Below are 17,419 nucleotides of genomic sequence, written 5' to 3'. Positions count from 1 at the left end.
ATGCAAGTTCGAGCCCATATGTCTGCTGTCTGCACTGCAGGCAAGTGTCTAATTCTACATTGTAAGTAAGCATTTGTGCGTGTGCCTGGATATTATCAGAGATTGTTCTGGAGCCTACATATTTTATCCAAGGAACGGAGGCTGTGGCTAATAAATGTGACAGAAAAACACATTAGTTCAGTGTGAAAAGACGGTGGCCATCTGGTGACAGCCTTGCATCAGCGCCGTTATTAATCATTTGGTGCCATTTGTTTTGGCTCACCCTCTTCATATCTCATTCTGTCTCATTCTGGTTTGTTCTAACTGGTTCAGTTAACAGAAGGGAGTAGACTGCGCTTCATTCAATTACCAATCGCATACTATTTAATCAATATATCCGTCAAAAACAGGAAGACAAACCGGTTTCCCAAAATAAAATGTATCAGAGTTAAAGAATAAGAATTGGAAAATAATCCCTGTTGCATCACCCACTTCTGTGTCTAAGCTATCAACCCACTCAATGGGTCTTTTCTGTGGCTTTTTTCCCCCATCAGGCTTTGAACATCGGGATTAGGGTGGTTACTGTGCACACATACGTGTTGACAGGACAGTGGGAGCAGAAGGGCGGCCCGCTGGTCACAGTGGTGCTTGTCTACCTCCTCATGCTCCCCTCAAGGACACAGGAGCTGTTGGTGTCCAATGATCTCGGCCTGTGTCCGTCAGCAGCCATTGTCATTTTGAACAGCGGAGCCTCAAACAGGCCCTCCCACCGACCTGCGAAGAATGGTCGGCTTCCTTTTGCTTCCCGCCTTGACAACATGTCCAAATGGGGGCTTGCCATTTGGCTATTGTATCACTCCTCGGAGACCTGCCTGACCTAAAACCTGTGGTGCTGCAAGATTGAAAATCAGCTGCAGTGCCTTTTTCAGCAGCACTAACAATCTCTCTCTGGGGATTTGATAAGAAAAACTGCGGCTGTGGATAACACTTTTCTAATGTGGATTTCTGAGGAACAGAAAAAAGTAAAAGGACAAGGTTTGTTTTTGTATTTCAGTTTTAAGTCTGGAGAAGAGGAAATCAAATAAATAGCCAATTCTTTCGCTTCACTGCTGTTATAGTAACCACTTACTATCTGGCCAATTCTTATAATAATGTCCAAACATGTCTTTGGTCTCTGCCTCTGTGAAAAGCCTCCTCTGCCTCATCATTCCTACATATGTCTGAGTCAAACAGGCCATCAAGGACTATTTATGCATCTTCATCTTTCTTTGATTTCCCTTGGCCTGGTTGTGGCAGTGCTTGTGCCTCATCTACATTCTCATGAGCAGCGTCCCGTTTCCCCTCCAATCTCCTTGTTTGAAAATGTTATTTGCATGGACATTAGTCTTGCTTTGTGCTGGTAAAGAGAAGTAGAATTGCATCACCTCATCAGGGCAGATGTTGATCTCATCTCTTTATTTCACAGTGGTGTGGACAAACTGAGGGGTGACATAATGTATTCATTAGGATGTAATTCGCTATTCAATCATTCTCCTTCCCGGCCTGGATAATCAGCCCACTGGCCCACGGATGGGTCCACTCAATGCCAAACAAGGACAATTATCTGATTGGTTCTGCTCTCTCTGCCAAATGGATCTGACTGCAAAAAATGGCCCGAGCTGTGTCAGCATCCCACCAAACACAAACACACACACACACACACACACACACACACACACACGCTCTAGCAATGATTTTAGGCCACACATGGACAAATAGGTGAGAAAAGTGTGCTAGCGGGGTCTAATTTTCACACCTGTGCCTCCAGTGCAAAGTGCTCACAGCGGTTCTTAGCCGTTTTTCCAATTTGGGACTGAAATCATGACTTTTTACAGTTATGCAATTATACAGTAGGTATCCTACCACCAGTAACATCCCGCCATCGCACTTATGTTTTATTAACCAAAGCCTCAGACCAGCAGCCGGTCAGACCATCTCTGGGGGTCATGACCCCTGCACTCTTTATTGCTAGGATTAATGAGCACTAAGGTTTTCCTTGCCCTTAGGTCGGTCAGGAGGAGGGTTGCTGCTGTCATAGAGAGAGGTGTGTGTGTGTGTGTGTGTGTGTGTGTGTGTGTGTGTGTGTGTGTGTGTGTGTGTGTGTGTGTGTGTGTGTGTGTGTGTGATAGAGAGAGAAAGTAGCTCTGTAAATCTAGTCTGGTCCCATTCACCTTTTACATTTGGGAGAAAAAAAACGCCATTGTCTCAGGGTTTCTTTCTCCCATGAGAGCTCATTACTGCCCTTTTTCCCCTTAGCCCAATGGCAAACCTTCCCCAGGCTTGGCACTGCCTCACTCTCAATATAAGCCCCCCTCCACCACCACTCCCACCCACCCTTGAACACTGGCAAATTACCCCCACCTTTGCAAAATGGCCTCCCGCTCTGTGTGTGGTAAAGCTGCAGATATTTCTCGCAGCGGTGCACGCTCAGAACTATTACAGGCCAATTTCCATTCGTTTCATATTTTGCTGCCCGTGCTGATGGTGGTGGTGTGTTTAAAGTTATATGGCCTGGCTGCAGGTGCAATGTACAATGTACAATCCATCTCTGGTAATACCCGTATTGTCTCTTGCATTCAGCTGCACCGCAGGTAATGCTCGTGTTGCTACAGTAACAGCTTGTTTGAGAAAGAATTCAAAACAGAGGCAGATTTGCTCTCTCTCACAAATGATTTAAGAATAATTTTTTAAATAGCATGTGTGCTTGCATGTTTAACAGTAGACTAGTGGACTGATTTCCCAGGGGTCAAATTCTACCAGGCCACAGCACCCTTATCCACAACGTACCAATGGGGTTTAGCTTAGTTGCATCTGATTTCCATGTTGAAAATAAACAAAAAAAGTAGAATAGCGACAATATGGCTCCCCTCAGCAGTTTTACATGTTTTGGTTTCTCTGTGCATCTGCTGGATTTGAGTACGAGCAAGTGGATTTGCATGTCTTTTATAATGCTTTCCCTACCGGTTTCCATTTTAGAGCGAGTGAATTTGCACAGGATGGCAAGAGAGGATTCCACCAGTTGTTCCCATCTCACACGCAAATACACCACTGCTTTTACACCAGTGTTCTGAACTCCTCAGCCTGCGCTGTTTGTAAAAAAGAAGCTATAGCTTGTTTTATAGAAACTGTTCAGCATGACTTCCAATCAATAGTTTATCCCTTGAACTAAAACATGTTTGAAGGGAATCAGTTTGAGTTTTTTTAGCTGCTGCGTGTGTGTATTTGTGTGTGCATGTTAATGTGTGCTCGACTCATGTTTTTATATTATGTGTCCTTGCAGTGGACGGCGGCTGGAGCGAGTGGAGCAAGTGGTCAGCGTGCGGCGCCGACTGCTCGATGTGGAGGAGCAGGGAGTGCACCCAGCCCTCACCTGGCACCGGGGGCAAAGAGTGCCAGGGGCTCGACCTCCAGTCTCTCAACTGCACGAGCGAGCAGTGCCCACAGAGTGAGTGCACCGCCACCCACATGCTGCAAACCACACTCTCTCTTCTCAACTCAGCGGAACAATAGGAAAGATGCAGGATCACGACACACTTTTCTGGAACAGGATCAGCAGAATGCACTAAAGTTCTGTATTTGCCTCGTATAGCTCCGCTGATGGGCTGCAAAGGAACATTATAAAATCAATACATGTGCGTCTGAGAGCTGCAGCCAGAAAAAACAGAATTTTTTCTAATAATTAAGTGTGAGGCCAAAATGGAAAATGTATTCAGGAATAACAGGCATAACTGTATAGTCTTGCAAAGATCATCAGTCAGCCCCGGGAAAAGAAAAGGCTTTGCCCCTCGTCCTTCATTCATACATAGTGTCCTCCTCTTTTTATCAGATCAAATAAACATTTAATGTCTCCTTATAGTGTCAGCTTCCTGTGATAGATGTAAAGAACGGTTCATAAAGGAAACGCGTCCATCTCATACGACCCTTGTACTGACAGAAGAGTCGTCAGCGGACCCCTTGCTGGCTCGTTCCCACTTGTTTGACCTTTTCAGACAATCCGCTCTAAATAACACCGGTATGGCACTTGCTGCAAAGATAATATGCAATCTTCTCTCCTGTGCCTGCACCGCGATGCTCTCTGACCTATTAATAGAGCTGAGAATTAAAGCATCTCTCTTGTGATTTAAACACAACCTGCCAGATAAAGTGCTGCCGGCAAATCTGCCGTGAAAACACAGACATGGCTGGTATGCATGTGTGCTGTGATTGTTCTCAACGTGCATATATTTGGTGCGCATATACATATGTAGCTGCATAGCCAGTATGTATTTCTTTTTGTTGTAAGTGAATCAGCCACTGCTGCCGCCCCACATGCGTCATTAATAGGGCATGTGCATACTGTCAGGATGAGAACACGCAAACCTCGTACAGCCCGAGCTGGCAGACTGAGTGGAGAGCGCCACCACAGGGTCCTCCGCTGACCAGATGGACATGAAGGCAATGCTCTGTCGCTCCCCACAGATATCAAAGACTCAGAGAAATTGCAGCTTCCCATCCAGAGATGATGAGTCGCGGGGTGGCATCTCATAAAGAAAATGTTATTAATAGTGCGGCTGTTTGGCTGACCTGCATGGAAAACACTGCGTTCTAATGGGATGCAGTTGACACGGGCCAGTGAATTAATAAACTGAATTATGTATTTTGCACTGATTGACGTGATCAGATCGACCGTTGCATGGAGAGCGAGCGTCTGAGTGCTACTGTATGCGAATGATGCCCTGTGTATTCATATATACGTGTGTGTGTGTGTGTGTGTGTGTGTGTGTGTGTGTGTGTGTGTGTGTGTGTGTGTGTGTGTGTGTGTGTGTGTGTGTGTGTGTGTGTGTGTGTGTGTGTGTGTGTGTGTGTGTGTGTGTGTGTGTGTGTGCATGCGAGTGTTGCCACCAATAGCTGAGTATGGCTGGTGCAGTGAACCAGGGAGCTCAGTCGGCCCATCATCAAAGGTCAGCAGCTCCTCCCCAGAGAGGCAAGATATGTACACAAAGATGCCAGTCATTGTTCCTCTCGTGTACACACACACACACACGCACACACACAGAGAGAGAGAGACCCTCAGTATTTACACTGACAGCGCAGAGCGAACCGCGGGCCTCTGAAGAATGCCTGTCCCAATCTGTTCCCAGCAGATGTGTTTCCATAGACAATTGCTGTGTGAAGTATTATAATAAGCAAAATAGCAAGATGGTTTTGGCTTGTCAGCAACTCTCATACTTCAACCATGTCTGCAGGCTATTAGCTGAGATGGAAAACTTCCCCCCTGAAACAAAAGGCACCCCATTCCCTCCCTGTGTAATCGAGCAATGCAACTGCAGAGTAAGCTGTAGTTACTCTGCAACACAACACCCTCCGTCTGAAGAGCTCTCAAACATCTGTAATCTCCCTCATTAGGGCAGAAATGGCATAACGTTAGATGAGGTTATTGTTTTGGGTATCGTATGACTGAGAATCGACGTGCGGCAGCGTGCTTTGTTTTACAGCTCAAAAATAAACAGATCTGACCCAGGAAGGCTCATTTTCATAAGGCAAACAAGTGGAGCCCAATATGAAGCAACTGTGTGTCCATAATCTGTGCGGGGAAATGATAAATACGCTGGCAGCCCGCCAGAGCAGACAGGTGTTAGAGGGCACAAAAAAATTAAATAAAAAATGAAAAATAAAAGTGCTGCTATTCTCAGGTACGGGAAATTAGGGCAACATAACAACAATTATTTGGCTTAATGTGTGTAATGAAGTTAATTAGCTTAATTTGCAGCAGCATCCTGTTTCGGGGGGATGTCACAAATGATTGTGCAAAGCCCATAAAACTATTAATCCATTTTAAGTGTGTTTTTGAATTTGGAGGCTAATCTGCCGGCGAAAGCGGTTGATGTTTTCGTCACGGGTTTGTTTGTCGGAAGAGCGGGGTCACGGGCTGCATGAAAAATGGCCCAACGCTTATTTTGGGCCATATTTCATCGGGACTCGCTGAGGGATGGGACAACTGTATTGTGGAGATAGTAATGGTCACGTTCACTTTGAGAGTTTTAGTAGCCATATTTCCCTGACCTTAAGAACTTCACTGTTATTCATCTTCGGGCGAGTGACTAGAGGATTGGCCATGGGATGAAATATATTCTCAGGCCTCTTGATAAATGCCTGGGGAAGAGGCGCGGGAGGCTGCCAAGCTTTTATTTATCAATGCAGGGGAGAGAACGGAGCAGGTAGAGTGAGTTGAGGACTATCAGGTGCAGACATTGTGCTGACTGCCAATGCAGCAAGTGCCCAAACTTGAACATGGAGCAAGGTACATCGCCTCCGAGGAGATGAATTATAAGTCCGCTCCGGCCCATCACAAGTCAGAAACTGATCCCGAAACTGCCAGCCCCGGAGCGAGTGTGTGAGGAGCATGTACTGAAAGCTCGGGCGGAGGGGAACAAACAGAGACTGGCCTGGGGGTCAACTCTGACATTCACAGATTATCCGCAGGCAGGTGTCAATCATACAGAGAGGTCACACTCAAAGAGAATCAAAAGTTCTCCGCCAGCAATTACGTCAAGTGGAAATGAGCGATGGAGCGATGGGCTGACAGAGAGTAAATTGGTTGTGTGTGTGGAAGAAGAAGGAGAGAGGGAGCGAGAGGGGCCACTAAAGTAAAGCTCATCCAATTATAAAACCCGATTAGCTATGTCAATTAAAGTGTGATGGATGTCCTTTCAATTATTGGCTGGCATCATGAAAATCAATGGGCGCGGGCCAGGAGGAGCCGAGACCAGTGGCTGGTCAGGGTCGCAGGGCACATCAGGATTGTTTCACTGTGACACCTGGTGGGTCAGATAAAACTTCACTCACTGATCGTCTGATAAACCACCAGAGATTAAAGACAGGATGGAGGGAGAGAGAGGAAGAAAGCGAGTGAAAGAGAGAGAGAAACAGAGTTGTCTGATTGACTGACTTCATTGTCTGGCTGCAAGAATGGTGCCGAGGAAAACGAAGAGTCAAGATACCGGATCTTTGCATCCGAGGTGAGCCAGGTGACTTTGCTTCGCCCTCGGAAAGTAAACAGCAACCGGCCCTTCTGAGGCTGTGTTTATCCAATCAGCAGAAGACGGTTGTCCTCCATCTCCTTGCTGACGGCTGTTGTTTTGTCTCCAGTCGGACCGGACATCTCCCAGTCGACTGCGGCGCTACAAGTCCAAATATCACAGCCTCGTCTGGCCTTTGACTCAACAAGACAATTGGATTTAGGAACTTTAATAAGAGATTCAGTCAAAGACTCTCTCTCCCCCGTTTCTTTGGAGCTCATAGTGAAAACGTGTAAGGCTTAGCCAGGCAGCTTCCTTTTACTCACGCCTCCTGAGGATTGACAGAGGCAGAGAGGGGGTCAGAGGAGAGAGGGACAGGCAGCGTAAGTGATGAGTTGAGAGGTGGAGGACAGGTGTTTGGATCTCATGAGACTCTTCACGTATGTACATTGCAGATATGCTTCATAATGTCAGGAACAAAACAGGCGAACTTGTGTTTATCTTCAGTCAGTCATTCACAATTGATTACATGTCAAGAGATTCCTGGCTTTGCTGAGGGCCGCCATAGAGCCCGGCTGCATATAATCCTGCTACTTAAGGTATCAGATTGTACTGAGATAATCACCCATGAAATAGATTCTGGCATTTCTCTTAAAGACGTGGGCTATGTCAGGCGGCTTTGTCCAGAGAAATTGATTTTTCAAAGCAAAAGAATAGTGCAAGGACAAATGGATGAAAATACTTTTTGGGACTATTTTCTTTTTTTTTAATCGTGTTTCTTTTCAAATCTGACTGATAGGATCCTGCTAATTTAATTGTGCCATCCCCATGTCACAGATTTACAACACCAATTAAAACTTGTCAAATCTCTGTTTCCAGGGCTGAGCATGGTTCCTGTCAGGTGGTAGGATTACGCAGTGGTGGAGAAACACAATGACACTCTGGAGATATTCATCCAAAATGTGTCGCGTCTAATGATAATCGGGTTGATTTGGATACAAACATTTCGGACGTGTTATTGCTGTTTGTTGCTGAAATGCAAATCGTGTTTGCTGTCAGTAAGAGACACATGCTGCCTCCCCATTGGTCTTTTAAATTCTTGTTTTTAATCTTGTACGTTCTCTCTTCTTCTTCCTGTTCCTGTCCTCCTGCATTTTGTTGTCGACTCGCCACATGGCAGCCTGCAGCACTCTAACCTTTGCTGTTGTTCTCCGTCCCTCAAAGCCGAGCCGCTCAGCGCGTCCCCTCCTCGACTGTGTTCAGTTGACAGCACTATACGCCCCCGTGGCTCCCCGGCAAAATGGTCCTCCACAAAGGCCTCAGGAGGATCCTCCACCTCCGCCACCAAATTCCCCAGCCCAGGAGACAGCCGTAGCAAATCCCACTCTCCTGCAAAACAGACACACACACACACACACACACACACACACACACACACACACACACACACACACACACACATACAACACATACACATTAATGCAAGCACACATCGGTGCTGGTCTGGGCTTAGCTGTCATCTTTATACTGTACTTTTGGGAGAAAGATGCTCCCGGGCTTTTGAAAGAGACAGACATTAAATAAGAGGTGCTAGAATTTCATAAGCAAATCCTGCATTTTTCCACTGTCTCTCTTGGGGGTGTCGAGTGCTTACAGAAAAAGACAGAGTGGTGAGGAACATGCTGGAATAAGATAATAAGATAATATCCAGTGCAGAAATGAAGTGAGGTAATGCTACAAACCCTGCTGCACAAACTGGTTCTTTCTCCTTTTCGATTATCCACATGTTGACATTGAAGTTTTGTGACAGTTTTCTTAAATTTGCTAATGTTGAACCACATGTTGATATTAGCATAGAACACATGAGGAAATTCTTCACCTGGGATTAAAAATGTCTCCTCTGTCGTTCTGTGTCATCCTCTTCTAGCTGTGAGTGGTGCCGAGGACGTGGCGCTCTACGTCGGCATGGTGGCGGTGGCCCTGTGTCTCACGCTGCTGCTCATCGTGGTCGTCCTGGTGTACCGCCGCAAGAAGGAGGGCCTGGATGCCGATGTGGCGGACTCCTCGATCCTCACCACTGGCTTCCAGCCCATGGGCATCAAGCCCAGCAAGCCAGGTGTGTGGGCACCGCGGCCACGCAGGCCCCCTCCCCACAGCAGTAGGACACTATTCTTTGTTCTACCCTCCTCTGTGCGTCTGTCCGTCCGCCCACCGTGACCGTGCAGCACTCATCTACATGTACCACGGAGCCTGTTGTTTGTGGCCATAGAGTTGGCGTGAATGTGTTTACAGTGGTTTGTAGTCTAAGCAAGACATATTATGTTTCGTGTGTGTGTGCGTGTGTGCGTGTGTGTGTGTGAGCGCGGCGCATGTGCTGTTTATTTTCCTGCCTGATACATTATGTTTCGCCACCACCTCATTGTCAGGAAATGTACCCACTCTGTTTACTGCCTGTGTGGAGCCTCTGAGGTTTACCAGAGAGTAATAGAAATACAACTGTCTGAGTTGGATGGAGATGGGGAACTGGGCTGCAGTGCCTGTGATGCACCGTGAAAAGAAAAAAAGCCTTTATACATTCCGGGTGCTAAGCTGTATCTGAGTTCTGTTTGGAATTGATTGTGTGGTTGCTAAAGAGACAGGCAGAGATAGAGCGAGAGCGAGGGGAGGGGAATTGACTGGCTTTGGGTGGAATTTGTGTTTGTGTATTGTCAAGAGTGTGTGTGAGTGTTCTCTGCACCATGTGTCTTTTTCTGTGTTTGCTTCGGTTTTCTGTTTGTGTTGCGACAGCTTTAGAGAGTGTGAGGTCTGTCTCTCCGATGTATAAACCCCCCCCCTTGCCTTGATTGCCGCTCATGGAGATTCACACATTTGCTTTTGTCTGTTTTCTCCTTCATTTTTTTTTCTTTCTAAACAGAGAATTCCCACTTGCTCACCATCCATCCCGATCTAACCACCTCCACCACCAGTTACCAAGGCACCCTGCGCTCTCGCCACGACACCACCGGGAAGTTCTCCATGACCAACGGGCCTCTGCTGGACCCACTCCCCAACGGCTCACACACACTGCACAATGGCAAGCTTAACTCGGACCCTGCGGAGTATGTGAGCCGGCTGTCCACTCAGAGCTACTTCAAAACGCTGCCCCGCGACGTGGCCAACACCTCCTACGGGACCTTCAACTTCCTGGGAGGGAGGCTGACGATCCCCAACACAGGTGGGTTCTTCATTTTGGGTCGTTTTACACCCGGAGTTCAGTTCAATTTGTTTGGACAAAGAACAGAGAGATAGCATGCTGCTTCTTACTTGCAATCCAGTTTGTATTCTCATAAACAGTTTCATTAAGGATAAATTGAGTCCACCTTAATGTCTGTTAAAGATATTGAATTTCATGTTGTCCCATCAACCCTCCAGCTCTTAAACGTTGTGTATCACGAATGTCAAATATCATACTTCTCATTGTTGTCTGTATCAAACTGTCGGCTGGACCCTCCTACAGTTGAAATAGCCATCTGGTGAAGCTCAGTGGTCCAATCTTTCAAACTACCTCCTAACCTTCTCCAAAAATCGAATTCAAAGTAATTTTACACGACATTCAATTTGTTCGTCCGCTCTGCTCCTCTGTGGTGCCTCCTCCGCTGCTTCACTTGGGTGGAAAGCTAACAGGTTATCCCACAGATTTATTGTTGAAGAGTAGGGCAGTGGCAGTTGCGTGGTACAAAGACGACAAACCGCCTCACCTTTGTTTGTGACTTTACCGTCTGCGGGGTAGAACACGACACACTCCCACACGCCGCCGGAGCTCTGATAGTGAGCGCCACCTGCTGGATCATGTAATTTTAATTAATAATATAGGTTATTACAGTTCCAATATGAATCCCCCCACCCCAACCCCCACGTCCGAGCACTAATGTACAAGTACACAAACCAGTAACTACTCAAACCTAGATACCCGTCATACACACACTAACATTGGCTGAGCTATGCACAATATAAATGGAATGAACTGCCCTCAAACTGCATTGAGTTATATTTCCCCCTGAGATTTTGAAGCTTCACTATCTGATGTTTCTTGTGACTGTTGTTTTTAATTCTTCTTACTGCTCATTCCCTTATAGTTATTGTATATTGTTGCTTTGTTTTGTTGATTGTGTTTGTTGTGATTGTTTCTGGCTCTCAGGTCTCTCTCAGAGAATTAAATAGCCTGATTAAACAAAGATTAAATCAATGAAAGATAAAAACTCTGTAGAATTACCTGCTTTTCAGGATTAATTGGTCATAAAATCTGACCTTCATCAATCTTCTTCACAAGCATAAACAATATGCTTACACTGATAACACACAATTATAATCATTTGTGTCTTTATTGAACACAGAGGAGTGAAGTCTTGGATTTAATAACTGCTTTGGCAGCAATAACCAGAAAAACACTCTTTCAGTAGCTGTGAATCAGACCTGCAGGATGTTTGGGAGGAATTTTGAACTTTTCTTCCTACAGAGCTGCTTCAGATCAGATGTATTCTTAGGACGTCCAGTTTGAACAACTTTATAAATGAATTCCATGACATCTGGATTGTTGTCTGGGCTCTGACTCTGACATTTACTTCAATTTATACAGTCATTGTCCTGCTTCATCATCCTGCTTCCTCTGAGCTTCTTCTGGTGGACAGCCACCCTGACAATACCCTGTAAAATGCCTTGATAAACTTGAGGAATTAATTTTCACCTGGATGATGTAAAGCTGTCCAGACTCTAGACTGTATATAAAGATGAAAGGCTAGTCTTCACCTCATCATCCAGAAATGAAGCCAAAACATCCTGCTATCTAGGGCGGCTGTGGCTGAGGGGTAGAGCGGTCGTCCTCCAACCTGAAGGTCGGCAGTTCGATCCCCAGTCTTCCCCATCTGCATGCCGAAGTGTCCTTGGGCAAGATGCTGAACCCTGAATTGCCCCTCATAGAACAACAAAGTGCTGCTAATAGATGCACTGTATGAATGTGTGTGTGATTGGGTGAATGTAAAACTGTACTGTAAAGAGCTTTGAGTGGTCATCAAGACTAGAAAAGCGCTATATAAATACAAAACCATTTATCTTGCCATTTAGAAGAAGAGCCATGGTAGTGAGGTCACGCCCATACACGCATTTGACCAATCCTGAGTCAGCTGTCAATTATGATGTTTTCACCCGAATAACTGAGAGCCAAACTTACCAAAAAAAGTAACACTTGAACAAACATCAGTGTGATAATAACTACCTAAGATGACAGAAACCACCAAGATAAAAATATTTTACGTGCATTTTTTAGTTTGGCACATGTCCCATAGACTTACATGGAGGAGGTGTGGTTTATGACCTATACTGTAGCCAGCCACACGGTGGCATACGAGATTGGCTTCACTGTGGGTGAGCTGTCATGTCTTTCATCTTTATTTGCAGTCTATGGTCCAGATCTAGAGACAGCAAAGCTTCAAACCCTGAGGCTGCTTCATGCTGCTCGCTCCACCCCACTTCACCACTCGGATGATGTTTTCATCTTGGCATGCAGTCTCCTGTTTTACACCATATGTACTCTATCGCTCTTTCTTCCTCCAAAACAATTCAACCTTGGTTTTTTATAGGCCTAAGAAAAAACATTCTCCAGCAGTGTCTCAGTCTCAGTGCGTCTTTGTCAAACTATGTACATCTCCATGACAGGACGCCATACAACATGCCACCACGATTTGATGATTTGTGTAAAGGTCGACTCATGAACAGAAATGTTAACCAGCTCCGGTGATTCTTTTAAACCTTTAGCTGTTACTCCAGGGTTCCGTTTCCACACATTGCATTCTGCAGAGTGCCTTTGGATTCACCTTAGCAGGACGCCCACTGCTTAGGAAGGTGGGCACAGAACTAAATCATCTCACTTATAGAGAGTTTGTCCAACTGTGAACTGATGAATATTTAAACGTCTTTTAAATCACTTTGTCACCCTTTTTAGCTTTATGCAAATCAACAATTCCAGATTGTAGGTTTTTTGTGAGACACATTTCACATTATCAGATGCTGCTTGCCTCAAACAATTTTTTTAAGTCAAAGTATGGCTGCAACCTACGCCTCCAATCTGCTTTCATTGATTGGACTTCAGGTCTGCTAACTCCTGACTGTAGATAGGTTTTTTGTCTGAATGATGTGTTCAATGTGGACAAGAACAATACCGCAGTGAAATAGATTGTGTTTGTTCATAATTGTAACTTCGCTGAAGATCTGACCATATCTTAAGACAATTTTACACAAAATAAGGATAATTCCAAAGGGTTCACATGTTTTTTCTTGCTACTTATGATATAAATAACATGCCAAACTGGAAAAAAGGATTTGGAAGTTTGAAACTGGATGAAAGCTTAAAATCTAAGAGTTCTACAAACTGTACCAAATAACTTTGTATTTAATTTTCCTTTTTGTTTTTGAAGTGTTTCTCCAACACTTCTACAGGAGCATTTAACATCATTTCACAATACCATAGCTTGTGGTGAGTCTACCTTGGATGGTTAAAATATCATGGCTAATAATCAAACCCTCTCTTCAGAAAATACATTAATTTCAAAACCTTTTTTTCAGTTTTGAAAAATGGCATGATATTTATCCCAGAGTTACTCTGCACTCAGAAAATCCTTGGGCCATTTGGCTTTGCTTTCACTACTTGCATTACTTGAAGCTTACAGCTCCTGGTTCATTTGTAAACAGGCAGCACGTCCCTGAACTAGATCAGAGCTAAAAGACAACAATGGACCTTGTTCTCTTGGTCTGAACATTAATCTGCTGATTGTCAGAATTGGCAGAGAAGCAGTCCATGTAAGAAACATGCAGAATGTATTTATGCAAGATCATCTGGTAACCATGGTTACATATATGCTAATCGGCATATTAGAGGGGTCACACCGCAACCCCCACAACATTATACAGTCTAATATTACAGAACAAGACTCTTCTGTCCAATATTTTGTGACACATGAGCTCTACATGCAAATTCAAATAATGAGACTAATGAAAATAATGAAAGGGAAACATAAGGAGCGGTAAAGGGCAACTTGAAGTGATGTCAGTCCATGTAGTGCTAATGATGCTGGTGGATGATGGCCAGAACTGTCCAATCGATGACTCAGCTGCAGGTTCGTGATGGTTTCTCTGTCTGGCTATTAGTTAATCTGTAACAAGGAAACAGGAACCAGACCAGAACTAAAATGCAACAATATAGTGGACTGATTCCAACAGTAGTTTCTAAATGTGATTTATAAAAATGCTTATGATGAGAAGACGGTGACTAAAAAGTCTTATGATATCAAAGTTGGACAGTTAAAAGCTTTATTCAGTAGACACAGAATTAGTCAGCATAAGTCTGTGTTGTGTAAGGAGAGGGAGGTTGCACTAATCCTCTGCGTCTCCCTGCTATACTTAACAAACACAAGAAAAGTTCCGTCGAAACTATTTAACATCTGCTGCTAAATTGAGAAATACTGCGGGAACAAGTCGGGTTTATTTGTGGAGCACATTTCATACACTGTCATCGCTCCGACATAAAAAAGAACATATACAGAAACTTTTATTACACCTGCTTTAATGCCCCTGACTGGACATTAACAAGGAGAATTTATCAGTAACAGCTGAGTCCCATAAACGTCTCACTGTCTTGTTGAAACCGACCCAGAGCATTCAGCCCTTAAATCTGGTGCATGTTGGGTTCTTAATGGGTTTGCACCAGGATAACACACATAAAAGTGTTTCGGCGCCTCATACAAAACAGCTCAGTGCACAGGCTGTATTTTCTCTCCGTGATACAAATGAGCTTACAACCATTATAGGGAACAAGACGAGACACCAGGAACGCCCATAGGGCTCATGATTAAGAAGGATCGTGAGTGAAAGGGTCACTTGTTTATCTCAAAAAGCACTAATCCAAAAATGAAATTATGCAAAAAGAAAAAGCACGCTGCACAGCCGGAAGAGTAAAAATAAACACTACTGACTATAAAGCGAAGAGTACGCGCCAAATACGTTCTACTCTGAAAGATTCCCTTATGATGCAGCTGGTTGAACTTGTAGCTCACGTCCAAAAGTGTCAGTGATGTGCAAAGAGCACAGACAGAGGTATAAAAATACTCAATCAAAGATTAGTCTGTAAAAAACAAACCGGTGGCAAGTGTTGAGAGAATCAAGGTGGAGAACAAAGCGTCCTCTGGGTCTGGTACTTTTTCATTGACGCACTTCATCTGAACCTTTACTTTTACCCCCAGATCCCCTGATGTCTCTTGAATTTCTTGTCTAACCCATGATAAATATTTTGTGCAAAAGGCAAACTGAGTTAGTTTGGAAGGGATGTGGCAAAAGGTGCATGGGACTTGTGTGTAAAAGCACACACAACTGCTGAATAGCATTGCTTTATATTTAATGATAGTTCTTTCTCCCAGTTGTTGACAGTTATGCCATAAAGTATTATCATATTTACAGTATTTTCTGTTATTACTTGGGTTGGGTATTGTTTTGTTTTTTTCTGATACTGGTGCTAAATCGATACTTTTAAAATGGTGCCGGTGCCAAAACCAAAAACATTATTTTTTATCGGTTAGGCAAGTTGTGAATTGAAATTTAAGCTGTTGCTCTACGCCCTCCGCTATTGCTCATCCCGGTGTCGGAATCCTTATACGTGAAATACAGTCACATGTTCTACTGCTTAGCTTTAGGTATTTTGTTGTGGTGTTGACTTGAGTGCGAGGTAGCTACGAGCTAACTAGCTTATGTTAGAGCCATGCAGAGAGTGTGTTTCCTCCATAGTTAAGTGTAATGCTAACGACGCAACTAGCTCAGGAACCGAAATCTGCCAATCTGGCTTGAAGCATCTGGCTGTGTAGGATTTCGATTCCCATCCCTTGTTATTATCTCCTCATTTCTCCTTGACTTAAGAATTATCACCTGACTTCTCTGGAGATTCGTTACCACCTATAAATCTCTTGCGTTCTGCCGTCCTCACATCTCGTTGACTGTGCTGTTGCATCTCTTTTCAGGTATTATATTAAGTGTTTTTTCGTATAAAAACCGTAGCAGAGTAGACCTCCACTAAAACACCTCCGATTCACAAATTTATACTGAGCCCAGACGCCTCGTCGAAGTATTCCAGAACTGGGGGAACGAGAGAACTGGGCAAACTTTGTGTCATTTGAGATCCCTAATTTAGAAATAAGTTCCTTTTAAAAAAAATATATTCTGCTTCCTAGACAGAGCAATTACAGGGACAGACACCTGCACAAACTACTCTCCAATTATAGAGGTAGAATAAGAAGCCTGCCATCATTAGTCCCCTATTTTGCTTCCCCTCTCCACATTAGCTGAGTACAGAGTTTAAAGGGGTGGACAGTCTTTTCACTTGGCTAACTGTAGACTGTCCAGATTAACCAGTACACCAGGCTCTGGTGGGAGAAAAGTTTTTCTCTATTACCTGTATTCTTCTCCTTTCCTCTCTCTTTTCTTTGTTTCTCCTCTGCTCCCTTACATATATTTTGTGCATGGATTAACTCAAAGCTGTGAAGCCTTTCCCACACTTTGCCATCAATTTTTTTCACTGGGACACAGAAGAGAAATCAGCAAAGGGATGCATTTAGTGAAACGAGATATATATGCTACTGTCACTTAGTGCAGTTTCGTCTGAGACACATAGATTCAGACGAGTGTGAGCATTCAGGCACCTTTGCCTTATTCAAACAGATGTTTTTATGGTTAACAGATCCCCTTTACAATCCGCACACTGTACGGATTGTGTCACGTAGTCACTGTTTGTGCTACATTTTAAACAGGATTCTAAGTGGCCTATTTGGCATGAGAATCACAACATAAATGCCACAACACTCAAACTACCTCAATAGCTTTCTCTTCTCTCCAAGGTACATTCCTGCACTCTCTTGGGGGAGCACAATTTTCCTGGAGTAGTGTGTTCCTTGGTCTCAATTATCTACTTGGTGGCAGACGGAGGACATTTAAACTGCGATGCAGCGTGCGCTTTTGTCTCAGCTAATTGTCGACCGCGGGGACGTGTGCAGCCTCGGCTGCCGGTGCAGAGATTTGCATCCGCTGCACCTGCCGGAGGATGCCTCTGACCTTCAGAAGGGATTTGTTTTTTGTTTTTGCAGCCTTACAGTTTTGTCGAGTGGGCCAGCTTCCTTTTGTGAGATGACAAAAGTGTTGTTCAGTCAGAACAAATGAGCCTGCCCCCCTCCTCTTCCTCCTCCTCCTCCTCCTCCCTAACCCCCTCTCTCTCCCTTTGTTGTTATTTGCATTAGGAATCAGTCTGCTCATTCCTCCCGAGGCCATCCCCAGAGGGAAGATCTATGAGATTTATCTCACTGTTCAGAGGAAAGAAGATTTAAGGTGGGTCT

The 17,419-nt window shown here is 44.4% G+C and overlaps 1 protein-coding gene across 3 annotated transcripts in view; it reads left to right on the top strand.

Moving 5' to 3' along the window:
- unc5a (unc-5 netrin receptor A) overlaps positions 1-17,419 on the top strand; it is a 143,426-nt gene that overhangs the window by 106,012 nt on the left and 19,995 nt on the right. For 2 of the 3 annotated variants that reach the window (XM_035161778.2, XM_035161776.2), the window contains 4 exons: positions 3,299-3,463; positions 8,944-9,132; positions 9,931-10,230; positions 17,324-17,411. In XM_035161778.2, coding sequence (XP_035017669.1) covers positions 3,299-3,463; positions 8,944-9,132; positions 9,931-10,230; positions 17,324-17,411 — 742 coding nt within the window. Of the gene's footprint in view, positions 1-3,298; positions 3,464-8,943; positions 9,175-9,930; positions 10,231-17,323; positions 17,412-17,419 lie in introns of all 3 variants that reach the window. The other variant, XM_035161777.2, reaches the window with a different exon arrangement.

This window comes from Hippoglossus stenolepis, chromosome 7 (genome assembly GCF_022539355.2).
Source record: "Hippoglossus stenolepis isolate QCI-W04-F060 chromosome 7, HSTE1.2, whole genome shotgun sequence".
Taxonomy (NCBI): Eukaryota; Metazoa; Chordata; class Actinopteri; order Pleuronectiformes; family Pleuronectidae; genus Hippoglossus; species Hippoglossus stenolepis.
This window is presented reverse-complemented; position numbering and strand designations above follow the sequence as displayed.